The sequence below is a fragment of the Lissotriton vulgaris genome, chromosome 6 (assembly GCF_964263255.1).
Source record: "Lissotriton vulgaris chromosome 6, aLisVul1.2, whole genome shotgun sequence".
In the NCBI taxonomy this organism is placed as follows: Eukaryota; Metazoa; Chordata; class Amphibia; order Caudata; family Salamandridae; genus Lissotriton; species Lissotriton vulgaris.
Window position 1 is genome coordinate 1,027,906,813 of NC_141694.1, and position 17,066 is coordinate 1,027,923,878.

The 17,066-nt window shown below is 40.9% G+C and overlaps 1 protein-coding gene across 1 annotated transcript in view; it reads left to right on the forward strand.

Annotated features, from left to right (window-relative positions):
- LOC147708369 (uncharacterized) overlaps nt 1–17,066 on the forward strand; it is a 319,453-nt gene that overhangs the window by 200,514 nt on the left and 101,873 nt on the right. Inside the window, exon 4 of the mRNA XM_086927093.1 lies at nt 8,748–8,843. Coding sequence (XP_086783219.1) covers nt 8,748–8,843 — 96 coding nt within the window. The remainder of the gene's footprint in view (nt 1–8,747; nt 8,844–17,066) is intronic.

Genomic DNA, 17,066 nt, shown 5'->3' on the forward strand with positions numbered 1-17,066 from the left:
GAAAACTGTTAAAAAGGAGAAAACTGAAACGCAAACTGAAGACTCTGGAAGCAGGAACGGAAATCCTGAAACAGGGGAAGAGGAAGTAACTCATGATAAAGATGAGATTCCAAGGACCAGTTATGAAGGTGTTCCTAACAGAGTAACAGTAGAGAAAACAAAATCTGATGAAGACAAAGACATTGTAAAGATCATAATCTATATCTATACTAATATAATAAAGAGAGAGCCCAAACCTTTGAGGCGGGTAATCTCAGGAACCACAGCACCAATCACAACAGCCAATACAGCGTTGGAAAGGGCAGTTGCAGCAGAAGGACATAGGCTATGCAGACGCCCATTATATACATTTAAAAGGTAAAAGAACCGTGCCTGCAAAGTAGTCCCTTGTGGGCGTGTCTGCGTTGTGCTGTGGGTGTGTGCTGGGGGGCGTGACAAACGCTGGGGGCGTGTGGTAAGTACCGCCCTCCATGCCATGTCTCATATTGTGTGCTAATCCCACCCTGCTCCCTTTAAATACCCCTGCACCCCATAATCATAACCCACCCTTACTCCTTAAAATACCCCAACACCCTTAAACACTAACCCATTGTAACCCTATAAATATACCCTGTACCCCGAAACCCAAACCTATCCCTAAACCCTAAAAATACCCCTGTACCCCAAAACCCAAACCTACCCCTGAACCCTAAAAATACCCCTGTATCCCAAAACCCAAACCTAGCCCGGAACCCAAAAAATACCCCTGTACCCCAAAACCCAAACCTAGCCCTGAACCCTTAAAATACCCCTGTACCCCAAAACCCAAACCTACCCCTGAACCCTAAAAATACCCCTGTACCCCAAAACCCAAACCTAGCCCTGAACCCTAAAAATAACCCTGTACCCCAAAACCCAAACCTACCCCTGAACCCTAAAATACCCCTGTATCCCCAAACCCAAACCTAGCCCTGAACCCTAAAAATACCCCTTACCCCAAAACCCAAACCTAGCCCTGAACCCTTAAAATACAGCTGTACCCCGAAACCCAAACCTACCCCTGAACCCTAAATATACCCCTATACCCCAAAACCCAAACCTCGCCCTGAACCCTAAAACTACCCAAAACCCATACCTAAACCATAAAACTACCCCTGTACCCCATAACCCAAAACTATATCTGAACCCTTAAAAATACCCAAACACCCCAAAACCTATACCTCAGTACCCCAAAACATATACCCCTATACCCATACTTACCTTATCCAAACATTAAAAAAACATGCTTTTACCATTCATGCATTTACAACGAATTTCGTTGTAAAATGTATGCGTGGTAAAAGCATATAAAATGTAATGCCATGAGTTATAATGGCATTGCGGAGTCATAGTACTTTCGTAATGAAAGTAAGCGGAGTGATGGTATGCGGAAAGAAAGTTTCGGAATAATGGGTGTTTGCCCTCCCCCGGTAAGTACATTGGTGGCACGGCGGCCCACATCTCCAGCAACATACTCATATTTTTTCACCACCCATTTGAAAAATGCACAGGTCTCTCTCATTGATGGCCAGCACCGACATACACTTTTAGACACACCTCCCTAGAATTGCGAACTTTAGAGCTGGGGAGCTACGTTTGAATCTCGGCATCAGCTCAACATCCTGTGATTCCAGGCAAATCGCGTTGTCTCCCCGTGCCTACCACAAATGAATGTGTTCTTCTGTAATGTAAATTGTGCTCATGCCATGTTGTCGAGTTTGCGCTATATAATATTGCAAGGAAAAATAAATTAGGGAAACTTGAGTTCACACACTACTGAACGCGCACTCTTAAGTGCATCAGCAGTGCACTGTGAATCGGAGCGTTTCAAAGGCCTGTCACAGATAAGAAATGCTATCAAAACGAAATTCTACAAAAAAACATACTACTGGCCGGCAGCAATTCATACCCGGACAACGTCGGGACGGGCTGCTAGTACTAATATAATAAAGAGAGAGCCCAAACCTTTGAGGTGGGTAATCTCAGGAACCACAGCACCAATCACAACACCCAATACAGCGTTGGAAAGGGCAGTTGCAGCAGAAGGACATAGGCTATGCAGACGCCCACCATATACATTTAAAAGGTAAAAGAGCTGTCCCAGCAAAGTAGTCCCTTGTGGGCGTGTCTGCGTTGTGCTGTGGGCGTGTGCTGGGGGCGTGACAAACACTGGGTGCGTGTGGTACGTTCCGCCCTTAATGCCATGTCTCATATCGTGTGCTAATCCCACCCTGCTCCCTTTAAATACCCCTGCACCCCATAATCATAACCCGCCCTTACGCCTTAAAATACCCCAACACCCTTAAACACTAACCCATCTTAACCCTATGAATATACCCTGTACCCCAAAACCCAAACCTATCCCTAAACCCTAAAAATACCCCTTTTCCCCAAAATACCCAAACCTAGCCCTGAACCCTAAAATACCCCTGTACCCCAAAACCCAAACATAGCCCTGAACCCTAAAAATACCCCTGTACCCCAAAACCCAAACCTACCTCAGAACCCTAAAATACCCCTGTACCCCAAAACCCAAACCTAGCCCTGCACCCTTAAAATACCCCTGTACCCCAAAACCCAAACCTACCCCTGAACCCTAAAAATACCCCTGTACCCCAAACCTAGCCATGAACCCTAAAAATAACCCTGTACCCCAAAACCCAAACCTACCCCTGAACCCTAAAATACCCCTGTACCCCAAAACCCAAACCTAGCCCTGGACCCTAAAAATACCCCTGTACCCCCAAACCTAGCCCTGAACCCTTAAAATACCCCTGTACCCCAAAACCCAAACCTACCCATGAACCCTCATACCCCAAAAACCAAACCTAGCCCTGAACCCTAAAAATACCCCTGTACCCCAAAACCCATAACTATCCCTAAACCCTAAAGCTATCCCTGTACCCCATAACCCAAAACTATATCTGAACCCTTAAAATACCCAAACACTCCAAAACATATACCTCAGTACCCCAAAACATATACCCCTATATCCATACTTACCTTATCCAAACATTTAAAAAAAAACATGCTTTTACCATTTATGCATTTACAACGAATTTCGTTGTAAATGTATGGGTGGAAAAAGCATATAAAATGTAATGCCATACGTTATAATGACATTGCGGAGTCATGGTACTTTCGTAATGAAAGTATGCGGAGTGATGGTATGCGGAAAGAAAGTTGCGGAATAATGGGTGTTTACCTTCCCCCGGTAAGTACATTGGTGGCACGGCGGCCCACATCTCCAGCAACATACTCATATTTTTTCACCACCCATTTGAAAAATGCACAGGTCTCTCTCATTGATGGCCAGCACCGACATACACTTTTAGACACACCTCCCACCACAAGTTCTAGAATTGCGAACTTTAGAGCTGGGGAGCTACGTTCGAATCTCGGCATCAGCTCAACATCCTGTGATTCCAGGCAAATCGCTTTGTCTCCCCGTGCCTACCACAAAATAATGTGTTCTTCTGTAATGTAAATTGTGCTCATGCCATGTTGTCGAGTTTGCGCTATATAATATTGCAAGGAAAAATAAAGTTGGGAAACTCAAGTTCACACACTACTGAACGCGCACTCTTAAGTGCATCAGCAGTGCACTGTGAATCGGAGCGTTTCACAGGCCTGTCACAGATACGAAATGCTATCAAAACGAAATCCTACAAAACAATATACTACTGGCCGGCAGCAATTCATACCCGGACAACGTCGGGACGGGCTGCTAGTCAAGGATACAGTAGAAGACACAGAAAGTGAAACTGATGATAGTGCAGATGAGACTCCATTAAGAAAAAGCACAAGAAAAAGAGCTAGGAGAGTGGAGCATAATAGACTAGAGCCGAAGACTAAGAGAGTCTGTAAAGGAGACAATTGGCCTAAAGAAGCTGGAGGATTGAGATTCAAAATAGTGAACACAACAAAAGAGCAAGAAAATCAAGTAAATGAGATTACCAGTCAAAAGGAAGCACTGGGAAAGAAAATAGAGACTATTCAAAGGCCAAAGAGAGTGAGACGTCCAAATCAGAAGTACAAATCACCTGAATGGACACATATTGTCCTACCACCAATTGTTGAAGTAAATAGTAGTCAAGAAGATCTGTACAACCAAAAGTCAATTGGGAAAAGTGAGTAAAAAGGTCAGCTAAGAGAAATGGAAAGTTAGGAGCTCGAAGTATATGATATTAAAGTAAAAAGTCTGAAGTCCTGTGAGACGGTTCTTGTAAATATAGGAGAGGTCGGAGTTGACCCAAGGTCGAAGAAAACTTGTTAGAAAACCTAAAATATAGCATAATTTAGAATAGAAACTGACACAAGGTCGAAGAAACATTGTTAGAGTGCTGAGTGTAGTGAAATCTATAGGTGACATAAGGTCGAAGAAACGTTGTTAGAGAAATGGCAATGAATAACCACAAATCGAAATGTTCAATTTTTAGAAAATGGTGTAGATGTTTTACAATCTGTATGGGATTATTAGTTATATTATGGATGATTTTAGCTATTGTAATTCCTTTTCAGACTAATTTAACAGAATTAAAAGCAAATGTGAGTTCAAGTAAGCAGGTTGAGAAAGAAAAGATACCTGAAACTCCTGTGTATAAGCCAGAGTTGCATCAAGACAGGTCTATACGCGATTTTACTAAAAATACTTTTTCGAAATTATTGCTTGACTATATTAAAACAATGAATGTTGATGATTGTTATGTTTGTGTAAGATTGCCCGCATCAGTGTCAGAAGGGGTGACGTATCACCACCTTCCTCTTACATATGGAGTAACTTGTAGTGTAATTGCAAGTTTGTTTTATAAAACTGGAATATCATTATTCCAATGTGGATGAAATATTTGCAAAATTAAAAATTGATAATACATTGAGTAAAGGAAAACATGCATAGGTAATGGGAGAATATTTTTTAGAAGTAGATGAATTAACGCATGAATACGGTTTTACTCATAATTTGACATGTAAAATGAGAGCTGAAGTAAAATCTTTCTTAAATATGGTTGAGGAAAGAAGAATTGCTTACAAAAGAAATGAGAAAATGAAACATGCAAAGTCTAAATATTACACATTTGATGATGAGAATATTGAGGATAAGAATGTGAATGTAGCAATCAATATAGATGCACCAATGTTGGGAAAACTTTGTATTAGAAGAGACAACACAATGTATGATAATTATTTTGTGGGAGCAACTCAATGTGAAGATACCTATAGAATTTTAGGAGGTTGGGGATTTATAGGAGGAAATGATCCAGTTTTCCCTGGAATTTACTTCATTTGTTGGAATAGAGCTTATTATAGATTACTGGACCATTGGTATGGAACATGTTATGTGGGTTTGGTCTTTCCTAAAATTTTTCATGTAGGGAGAGGTACTAATGGAAAGCATGAAATAGGTAAAGTTTTGAGTCGGAAAAGACGAGAAAGTGTGTTAGAAATAATAGGTGATGTATTTGGAGCACTGATACCAGCAGTGGGGATTACGTTCAATGCAAATAGAATTAGAAAATTGTCCACAATAGTTGATCGATTATCAACTGACACAGCAGGAGGATTCCTGCTGTGTCAGTTGACACAACTATGGTTATGCTAAATCGACTTGCCCTTGATATAATTTTAGCAAAAGAGGGAGGAGTCTGTGGAATTTTGAAAGTTCAACATTGTTGTACTTATATTCCAGATAAAAGTCAGAATATTGAAAAATATATTATAAATATTACAGATTTGCATAAAGAAATTGAACCGTTGAAGGTGTCCTTGAAAAGTTGGGTAAAAGTTTCTCAGCAATTAAGCATTGGTTTCAAGAAATAGGTAGTTCAATTATAGGTAAAATACTAATACCGATAACAATCTTAGTGATAGTAATTTTTATGATAAGGTTATGCTGCATATACAAAGGTAGAAGAGATTTTAGAAAGTCAATAAGGAGAAGGAATGAAGAGCAACAGGCAAGAATGAGAGAAAAGAATGAAATAGAAATGGAAGAAATTAAAGAGAAGTTTTTCAAAGACTCAAAAGAGAAAGAAACGAAAGTATAGATAATATTAACAAAAGAAATTGAAACATATTCTGATAAATTTTCCAAAATTTTGGGAGTTATTTGGGGATAAAATCACCAGATGAGGGAATTGATGGAGCGAGGTGGCAAACACAAAATTTTGTGTACACCTCTCGAAAACAATGTTCCATAACGTTAATATTGACTAATTGCATGTTTTGTGAAAATAACCAATCATAGAATAAGTTGCACACATTATTTTTTATTATTACACGTGGGAAATATTAATCATGCTTGCATGTTGCAATAATACTAGCTAATATGTAATGTTAGTGTTGTGAACTAATGTGCTGCTTAGTTATAAACAAAACGCTATTTAAATGTGCTTTTTGTACACGTTTTGTGCAAAGAGAAGGTCGATTATGTAAGTATAAAACGCTTTTATGTGGCTCATTTGCTAGGTAACGACTAATGGGAAATATTAGTATGGTGGGAGGTAAACAGAATGGGTTTAAATTCAATAATTTACACGAATTTGTGTTTGTTTCTGTGATAGTTCCAAAAGTGGCCTCTGAGGCCTAAGCAAAATGGACGTGCGGGTAAACTGTGAGCAAGAGCTGAACAGCGCATGCGTGCCAAAAATCTGCAAGTCAGAGTGAACTGCTGGTGTTCAAGGAGGTTCAAGGCTGCTGTGGCCCGGAACCTAGGATGGGTGCCAAGCATGGACGATGTAATGCTCAGAGCCTGGGAAAGATGGTTGATGTATCTACTCGAGGAAGCGCCTAGGCCACAAACTGACTTAAACAAAGACCCTTTATAAATTTGCTGAGTTGTCATGAAAATGATGTTGTAATGGTGAGATGATGCTCACCCACCCCGAATATGTCCAATGAGAGATTGAATAAGAAAGTGATAGATACTTTTAGATAGATAGAGTTAGGCAATTAGTGTATAAAAACCCCTGATTTTGCTTAGAAGCAAGTGCGTTTACAATTTCTTCTGGAGATGCTGCCGGGCTGATGAGCGACTCCTGGATGTAAGAGACTTTGATTAATTCTATTTTTCTTTGCAGGACTAACAGGATAAGATGAGGGTGTTAGTCAGGGATGTTAGGAGAGATTGAATTGGAACTATCTGTTCTTTACTAAAACTTTGCTGAATTTTCTAAATAAAATGTCTATTTCTGAGTTTTAAAATAAATGATGATTTACTGAAATAAAATAATGTTTTAACTGAATAAAGAATTAATAAATGCTTAATGTCGGACATACTAAAAGTTTGCTTTGAATAAAATTAGAGAAATGAAGAATGAAAAGCTGGTCTTTGTTTCTTCCTACGCTTAATTTTCGTTCTAGCAGATCCATTGCCATTATGGTGGTGTGTCTGAATAAAAGTGTTAAATATAAAACCATGGTAAAATATTTTAAACTTCTAGTGTAAATATTAAATAGGTTTTAGACGCTCCACCAAAGGTTACAGCATTTCTCCATTATGATTCACCGAGAGCCTTTAAGCCAAGTGTAAGTGAACAGAGTAAATGCGCAGTGTAATGGGCCCCACTGGTGCATGATTTGTGTGATTAAAGGTTTCAGGGAAATGGTGAGTAATGATTAGAAATAATTTTTGGAGCCGCGCTGTAGCAGTTATATCTTGGTAGCAGAGTGATGGTTGCTAAGGAAATTAGCTAGGATTATGTATAGACTTTGATGTACAGAATTATGACTAACATCTGTTGAGTTCGTATTACGTTATATGTAGTTCAGAAAAAGCTTCCAAGTGTTGCGTGAAGCTAGTGCCTCTGTCTGCAGGCAGAGGAAGTGTGGCAAGTAAAGTCGCACAGTGCATTAGTCTGTGTCAAAGAAGTAGTATTGTCATATACTGAGTTGGTATCGTCGTGTATCACTGATTAAAGGTTTCAGGGAAATGGTGAGTAATGATTAGAAATAATTTTTGGAGCCGCGCTGTAGCAGATGTATGAAAAAAGTGGTCACAAACAATATGGTTGCACATTGCTTCCTGTATTTCTGCCATCAGTGAAGAATTTTATGAACTTATCTATATATGTTTGTATTTTGAAGTGTGGATATCATCCCCTCAAATAATTTTGGGCTATCGATTTTCAGTCGATACGTGTTAAATAAGCATATCATATGTGTCTTCCAGGAATCCCCGTACTCTCAGATAGCTGCCTTCTGTGTCTGTTATAATGCAGACATATTTGAATGGTGAGCCTTTGTGAACTGATATGGCAATCGTTATAGAGTACATGTTATTTGATGAGATGTATTTTGCGTATTGCTGATTGTAGCAAAGTTACTGTCAACAGGGGGCAAGATGGGTCTTCTGCAGTAGGGTCACAGTTATCTTATTTCTTTTCTGGTATGCTAATCTGGGTGTTTTCCGTGAATCATTAAGATTAACATCTTGATTTTATTTACATCACGATGACTTTTTACTTGGATAGTAATCAATTCGTAAACAGACCTATGTTTTAACAAGTAAATAAAATCTTGATTTCATGTAGGATGCTTCATGGACACTTTGAAATAAACTTATAGATTGGTTCAGCCCTTCACATAACCTCTAGTCTTCTAGTTGCACCCTAACTCTTACTGTGAATAAAGGCATCAGATTCAGGTGCATTTTCATTTTCTTTTCTTCCAATCCTTGTGATGACTCATACAACTCAGTGAAAATTGTAATTTGCATTATGTTTTCCTTTTAGAAACTGGTGTTATCTCATTTGTCATCAAAGAAGAGGAAGGTGCTGATCACCATGAAAATACAGATTTTGGAAGAAAAAGCACCAAAGGTTCCACAGGTAAATATTCAGTGTACCTATTTTTATAACTAAAAAAAAATAAACGTGAACATGATTTGTTCTTAAAAAAAAGTATCAAAGTTGTTTGGTTGAACTCTAATCAAAATGAAAGTGTTCATGAAGGAGAACACTATGTATTTCCAATAATTTACCTAAAAATTCTAAACTGTTCACAAGAAACTCTAATTCTACTCCCAGGTGGGATATTATTGTCATGATGTTCTTGTCATTGTACTGAACATTTTGTTTGCTTTCTTTTTAATAATTGCATAAACTGTGTCTTGTAAATTTGATCTTTAGTTTTCTATTACATTGAACAAATAATTTCGGGAATATTTTTGATTTCAACTAGAAAACATAGAAAACATCTATTTTGAGCTAATAAATTATTTTGATTTTTTTTCTCCTTTAACAAATCTTGAATGTGACATTTTTATAATATTTGATATACACTACAGTTCCATAACATAACATCCCTGTTTTGTATGAGGTCCCATCAACACCTCTTACATTACATATACATGTGGCCTAAAAATGAGAAGCAGATACTATTCAAAATATTTTCTGAAAGAACTAGCATAATGACAAAGACACAAACAGGCTAATCCATGAGAATGATAGTCGACCCGAAAAAAGCTACAGCACGTTCTGTATCTCTCAATTAGCCTTTGGCCTCACCAAGGCCATTGTCATCTTCAGAGAAGTCTGATTCATCGTGTGAACTAGAAAGGTAAACCCAATAATCATCCCAGATAGCATTTTGCCTATGTGCGTTAGCTTTCAGCGGCTGAAAGTGAATTGTGAAATAAATAAAATATTTATTAAATTGTGTATTTATTGGATGCATACTTTTTTCTGTAGTGTTTTTGTGCATTGTTTTAGAGGTTCAAATAGTAGGAATTTATTAAGCCAGGGGACCTGGCATCCACTTGCGATTCAGTGGCGGTCAACAGAAGTCAAAAGGTTAAGAACATCTGGGCAAGCATATTGCTGTGCCTTTTAGAAATAAAAAAACATTTTGAAAAGTTCAGAGCTTCCATTAAACCAAACATTTTGAATAATGTAGTTTATGTTATTGACTGGAATAAAATATTTCATAATTTATTTGTTTAATGTAAAGTATACTTTGTTTTGTACTTTTGTGTATTTTTTTTACATTTAAATAGTCGAGATAGCTTAGGCCACAGTCACTGGCAACTAGCAGTAGTTCAGTGGGTGTCCATAGAAGTCAAATCATTTAGAACAGCTGCTATAAACAATAGAAGGTAACTCAACACTTACCTACAGCCAGAGAAATACCTGATAGTGGCTTCCTGTCCAAGAGATACGGCCAACAAAAAGCCTGTATTTGTTCCGAAATAGATTAAGATGAAGACGTCTGCAGACAACACGTCAACTGATCACCCCGACTCCACCTCTCTCACTGGTCATAACTGTGAACATAAAGAGAAAAATTCCTTAAATGACACAGAATATAAAAAGAAGTTAACTTCTGAAATGCATACATAGCCACAGACGTTATCACATCTGAAGTTCTAAATCTATCAATCCAAGGAGACAAAGGCAACTCAGGATTCAAACTCTGTTTTCTCCTCATCATCTAATTGGTGTGTTTTCACCGACTTGTCTGGATACCTTTAAGAATCTTGCCAATATATGGCCCTGTCACATTCCATGAGCAATTAAATAGGGCTGCAAAGAAAGTCAACTTTCAGACTACACTTTCTATACGCTTTTTAGACTATCGAGACAAGACCTCAGGCTCGTTCCATTGGTGCCTGGTTCCTTGTAACCCATGATGAATACCTTCACAACCCCTTTTTCTTTGGCTCTTGACTAAATGTATGGAGAAGAAGTTCAGAACTCCTGACTCTTTTCCTAGGTGTCTGAAAGAGTTGGTACCAGCAAATTATTTTAGTGGTGGCAAAAAAAGAAGTGTAATGCAACTGTCTCAACTTTTTTCAATTATTCTGTTAAAGAAAGCAGAAGATGGATGCTTTCATGTCGAAGATTTGACAGACGTCAGCAAGCATTGTAAAAGCAGCCAGCTTTTGAGCTTTCTTAAGTCGCTATGACCGTTCTAGGATTCAACGAGCCAATTGTTGAGTATCTCCCAAGAGAGGACTTCATGGAAGTAGTTAAATAAGTGATATCAACTTCTGACAGACTCATTGGTGTTGCGAGGGATATAGCAGACCTAGCTACTGTGGTTATTTTTCATGGTGTCTGTATGAGATTTAGTTTTTTGCTTAGAGTGGCATCATTGACCCCCACAAGCTCAACAATAGACGCAATAGTTACTTTTTAACAAGTCATCTCTTTGTGGACCTGAGGTGGATAAAGACCTCTAAATAATAAAATCTAAAGCTGAGACCTTGAATGCCCATTGGGCTAGGGAAGAGAAAGGAGTTCCCTCACATTCAGTTTAGATCCTTCAGCCAGAGTTTCCAGCATTTTCAAATGGTTTTCTGAAAAAGGAAACAGATGGAAGAAAAAGCAGCAGCCCTTTCAGGAAGAAAACAATCTTTTAGAGGAACAATGGTGGTCAGCTGCCTTCCGCTGCCTCCAGGAAGCCTCAATAAAGCAATGACTCCATCATTCTGCTGCATCACAAAGAGGTATGGGGATCACCAATGCAAAGAATGTCACAATTCGCTCCCTGCGCACTCGTGCCCTCCACCAGGGGGCCTACTTGTGGGACTTTGCACTGTTATAATAAGCTGCTGGACCCTCCGATTCATGCACATACTGACTTCCAGCCATTTTGACTATTTGGAAATGGCCATCCCTTCCCAATCCATGCCGGGTTTTCTGGAAGAGACAAAGTGGTTCCAGATAATCGAACAATTAACTCGGCAATAAAATCACTAGAGCGAATACAAAGAAAATTATAACAACATTATAACAAAGGATATCCCATCCTTTAGGGGCATTATATGTGATTTACTATGTATCTATTTTATGAATGATTTTTTACGATACACGTTGTGATTAAAAACAATATTGTTATAATTTTCTTTGTATTCGCTCTAGTGATTTTATTGCCGAGTTAATTGTTCGATTATCTGGGACCACTTTGTCTGTATCAATTATCCGCCCAGGTCCCAGTGACTTTTTTGGTTAACCCGTGTTCTTACAGCGAGGGTTTTCTGGAAGCCAGCCTGCTCATGCTTGAAGCCAGCCTGCTTGCCCCTGAAACTCCATTACCTAGAATTCCCTGCTCACTGCTCCGTCTCCACCCCTGCAGGCCAAGGATGGGTGGAGGAATCCTGTACACGTTTGGCTGGCTGCAGCTAGCCTGCTCACACCTGATGCATATTATTACTGTGAGCTCTTTTAAGCCCCAGCTCCCTTCAGTCCAGCATTGGTCATTTTAGCTGTGTACCGGTGAGACCAACCCTTGTTTCCAGTGTTCCCCGAGCTTTTTATATATGCTTTCCAGTGTTTCCTGAGCTTAAGTTATTCCTTGTTCCTGAGCTGCTGCTGTTTTCTTTGTTCCTGAATTAGCACTGCCTGCAGTGCTACCTTGACTCCTGAGCCTTAGCATTCCTTGTTCCTGAGCAGCAGCAGTTTCCCTTGGCCCTGAACCTGCACTGCTTGCAGTGCTACCTTGGCTCATGAGTTTTTGCCCAGTTCTTGCTCCAGCACTGCCTTAAGTGCTACTTTGTTTTCTTGACTCCCGATCCAGCAAGAGTTCTAGTATACCCTTGTAACCTTAACTGCTGAATATCCTTTTCCAGTCCCTGCCTTTCTTCGTATTTCCTTGGTTCCAGTTCCTAGTTTGCTGTCTTTCTATTCCTACTGTCTTGCTTCTATTACCTTGTATGTTTCTTACTTGCCTTCTGCCAAGTGTGCTCTGTGATTTCCTTGCTTTCCTGTTAAGCACTCTTCCTTGTTAGCTCCTTGTCTATCGTGCTTGTGTTTAGTTCTACCTCTTGCTGTTACTGCCTTACATGTTCCTGTTTGATTGCCAGGATCCGTGGGCACAGCTGACAACCTAGGTGGTGTTTCTTGTTCACTGTGAGAATTGTCTTTGAGTTACGTTTATAGTATCACCATAGGTATCAGCTCCACAGACCCTGCCTTTGCATGCATATCCTATATGTGGGTATTTGCAGTGAGTATCTGTAACAACAATTGTGGGTGAGGAACTTTCTGAGCTTCAGTCTTACCGTGTAGAGCTCCCAAGTGCTTTACCCCACATTCCCTTTATTGTTAATTTTGCTTCATATATATGTCTTGCACATTCGTCCTGGGTGTAGTTATTCTGAATGCTAAACTCCTCACAAGTGCCTGTCCTTTCTGAGTCTTAGCCATCGTGTCCTTTGTGCAGGCTTCCTCTTTGGGTCTTTTTCTCCTCTAACTTCGCCCCTAGAGACCAATCAGCCAGCAATAAAAGAGGAGTAACATCCCCGCTGCGCGGGAGGGCGCCGGGAGAAGCCCGGGACAAGGGCGGGACCGTCTGTGGCCGTCCGGGGCCGAAGGAGGCCGGGCAGGGCCACCCCCCCTGGACTGTGTGATACACCATCTATCTTAGTAAGTGACACAGATTCCCTTGTATTACTTTGTATTCATTATGGCGACTGCTGCTAATACAAGTCCTGCAACCAGTCACTTGATGTCTCTTCCAACGGAGTCTGGCCCTTTGGCCATTGGTCCCTTAGATAAATTCTTTTTCAATCGCTCACTGGCAATAGATAAAGAACTAACTTTGGCAGAGAAGCGCGCCGAGCGTAGGCTATCCATTGAAATACTTAAGAACTCTACGGACAAGTCTTCAAATGTTGTCTACCCCACTTTGGTAACCCCTCTTTCATCAGTGAGCCTTCCAGTTACAAACGAAGGCTCTGAGGCCCTGGGTGACAACATAATCAAGACTGCCGCGACAGATTCAAACAATACTTGTGGTAGTACATCTCACCCATTATCGCCCTCTGATTTGGGCCATCAAGTTATACCTGCCAATTCTAAAACTGGGGCTAAAAGGAAACGTCCAGCTGCTGTAAAAAAATGCAAAAAAATGGCCCGACCTCCACCAAAAATTAGGAAGTTACATACATCCGTGAACATTGGGAATACAGTTAACGAGCCAGTACAAAGAACAGGATGTGTAATATCAACTATTCCTACTTCTCAGGATAACCAAGACAAAGTGGACGATTCTTGTTCTGTTCCTAAAGTACCAAGTAGAGACAATGATGTTTTATTCGCAAATGTGCTTCCAGAACTGGAAAAAATGTTTAGACTGGTACTCACTCCCATTGAGGATAGAATTGCTAAACTCATTGATAGGTTAAACCACTTTGAGCAAAAAACTCTAGACAATTTCTATTCTACAAAATCCCTGATCAAAGCAAGCAGGGTGGAAACAAACTCAAACCCTCAGGTCGTGAATACCCCCCACATTCAGGACAAGGGTAGAAATCCTAGAAACGGCTCCCCTTTACCTTCCAAACAAAATAAACCCCCAGCAAAAGTCACTGCAAAACCCACAGCTAGGGCCGATAAAGCGACTTCGGGTTCTGAACCATCGCAGTCGAATCCAACACATCCCATACAGCCCTCATTACCCCAGCCACAAAACCAACCGGCCGTTGTAAACGTTGTGGCTACCTTGTGCCAACAAGTGGGTAAAGCACCAACATCTGTAAGCGCAACTACCAACACATGTATACCCACAAACACCAAGGGGGTAGGAAATGGGGTTAATGTTCATCAGCCGGCTGTTAAAGCCTCAACAGCGCCCCTAGCTAATAGCAAACAGGTGCAGAAACCTGCCCTTCAACCTGTTCCCCAAGTTCCCAAATCAATCCCAACGCCCTTGCCAAAGCCACCTCATAGAAAACCCCCAATCAATCTAACTCCAGACTCCTTCCCCTATGTGGCAGTTCTCATCAATGTACCACCTCTACCCCCAGGACAGAGAGAAAATTTCCAGATGCTCAAAAACAAGACCATGCACTGGTTAAAGGAAAATCGTCCTCTGCCGGGTGGTATTGATGGGCTAATAATAGGGGCTAGGAGAATAGACTGGATGGGCTATACACCAAAAACCCTGGGGGGGGAATGTATAGTGGTTAATTTTCAAGATCCTAGGGTGGTGGGATGGATAACAAGGCAGGGATGGGGAACAAATAAGGGTGGTTTTGGTATTGTGGACCTCACCTTCTTTTACCCCAGACCAACAAGTGTAGCTACAAGCCTACTAAACGAGCCCATAATCCCCCCCATTGCGCAATGGCCAGTTGTTTCTTTACCACCTCCCCATGCTAGTTTTAATTATACTCCACATACACACAATAATCCCCATGTAGGATGGCAGGATTCGGGCTGGGGGTATTGACACACTGGTATTGACAGCACGGGCGGAATTACAAAAGAAGTAGAGGCGTTAGGTGATGTCTGTGGTAATATTATTGCTACAAATATAAAGGAGAACAACACCGAGGCTGGGTGGGTGGCCGAAGAAGGTGGCTCTAGACTAGGAACATCAAATCCAAATGCCTTATACCCTGTAATGGATGATTTAGTTGTGGGCTCAATGGATGACTCAGATAGGCTGGCTAGTCTAATGGGAATTTCAATGTCATCCCATGAATCTCCGCTTGCCAAAGCTCGGGACGGGACAAATGCAGATATTGGCACCCTTTTGTCTTGGAATGTCGCCGGGTTGGCCAGCAAGTTGGACTCCCAGCTTTGGGTAGATTTCATAAGTGGCTTTGATATTTGTTGTTTCCAAGAAACCTGGGCTTGTGATCCACTCTTTTGCTTAGGTTACTTGAATTATTATATACCAGCCATAAAAGGGGGAAGAGGGCGGCCAAAGGGTGGCCTAACAGTGTGGGTCAGACTGGGTTTGCATATTGATATAAAAATCCTTGACCTGGGAAATAGTGATCTACAAGCCCTTAGAATCTCTGTTGCAAAAGGCCAACCAATAGATTTATACAATATCTATGTGAGAGGTTGCAAAGTAACAAATCTATCCACCATCGTGTTGTTGTCTGATGTTATGGAGGTCAATTCCCAGGGAAATGCAAAGATAATCGCTGGGGACTTAAACAGGACCTTTGAACCCTTGAACTGCACAAACGACCTTAATGAGTGTGAAGAGGATAATCTCTGGGGAGTACCATCTTTAAACTTACAATCTGTGAAGCGATGGACAAAAGAGATTTTACTGTTAAATGGAATATGTTTGGAATATGGTCTAAGAGCCCTCAATGGTAGGACACCTGGTGATAGGGAGGGCAGTTTCACTTTCGACAATGGTATTAATAGGAGCCGAATTGACTACATATTGTGTAGTCTCCAGCTGTGGAATGGGGTTGTTGACATGGCAGTTAGGCCCCGGGTTGAAAGTGACCACAACCCCCTATGTGTGTCACATAAGTGGTGGAATGCAGGTTCAGGAAACCCTACTGAGACACACGATGAAACCCCTCTTTTAAGTAACGATGAGCGAAGGTTAAAATGGCCCAAGGTGCTAGCAAACGAAGTCACTATGACATATATCACTAATAAGGTTGATGGTGCAATTTCCGAGATTGAAGCTGCAGTCCCAGTGGCTCCCGGGGACAATGTTATCACTGAAATCCACAATAAGTTATTCTCCTCTTTAAGACCATGTTTTTTTATAAAGAAAAGAAAAGGGAAGAAAACTAAAGAAGTGGGTAGGTGGTTCGATAATCATTGCAGAGCAGCACGTCTAGATCTGGGGCAGGCAATAAGGAACAGGGATCGTGCTGCAGTGATTAAGCATAGGAAATTGTACAAAGCAGCCATCTATCGTGCAAAAAAGAAATGGGACGAAGACCATTGGGCCCAATTAAAAGAAGCCTCCGATAACAAAGACTCAATGTTATTTTGGAAAATTATCAAGTGGGGTAGTGATGCGGGCCCAGCAAAACCCGACAATAATGTACCAGTGGAATCCTGGGTCGATTATTTCGGGCCCCAGTACGCGGAAAGTAATATATCCGTGACAGCTGATGATATAACCCCGGCCTATGCAACCGAAGATCTATTCTCCCTCAGTGAAGCAGAAATTGCCATCAGTTCTGCGAAATGTGGGAGGGCGCCAGGCCCAGATGGTATCCCCCCTGATATTTTTAAACATGACGTGGCTAGATGGGCGAGATACATCCTGCTTGTAGCAAATGCCCTAGCAAAGAAGGCAGTGGTTCCAGACATTTGGAAAGGTGCAACCATTATCCCCATCCA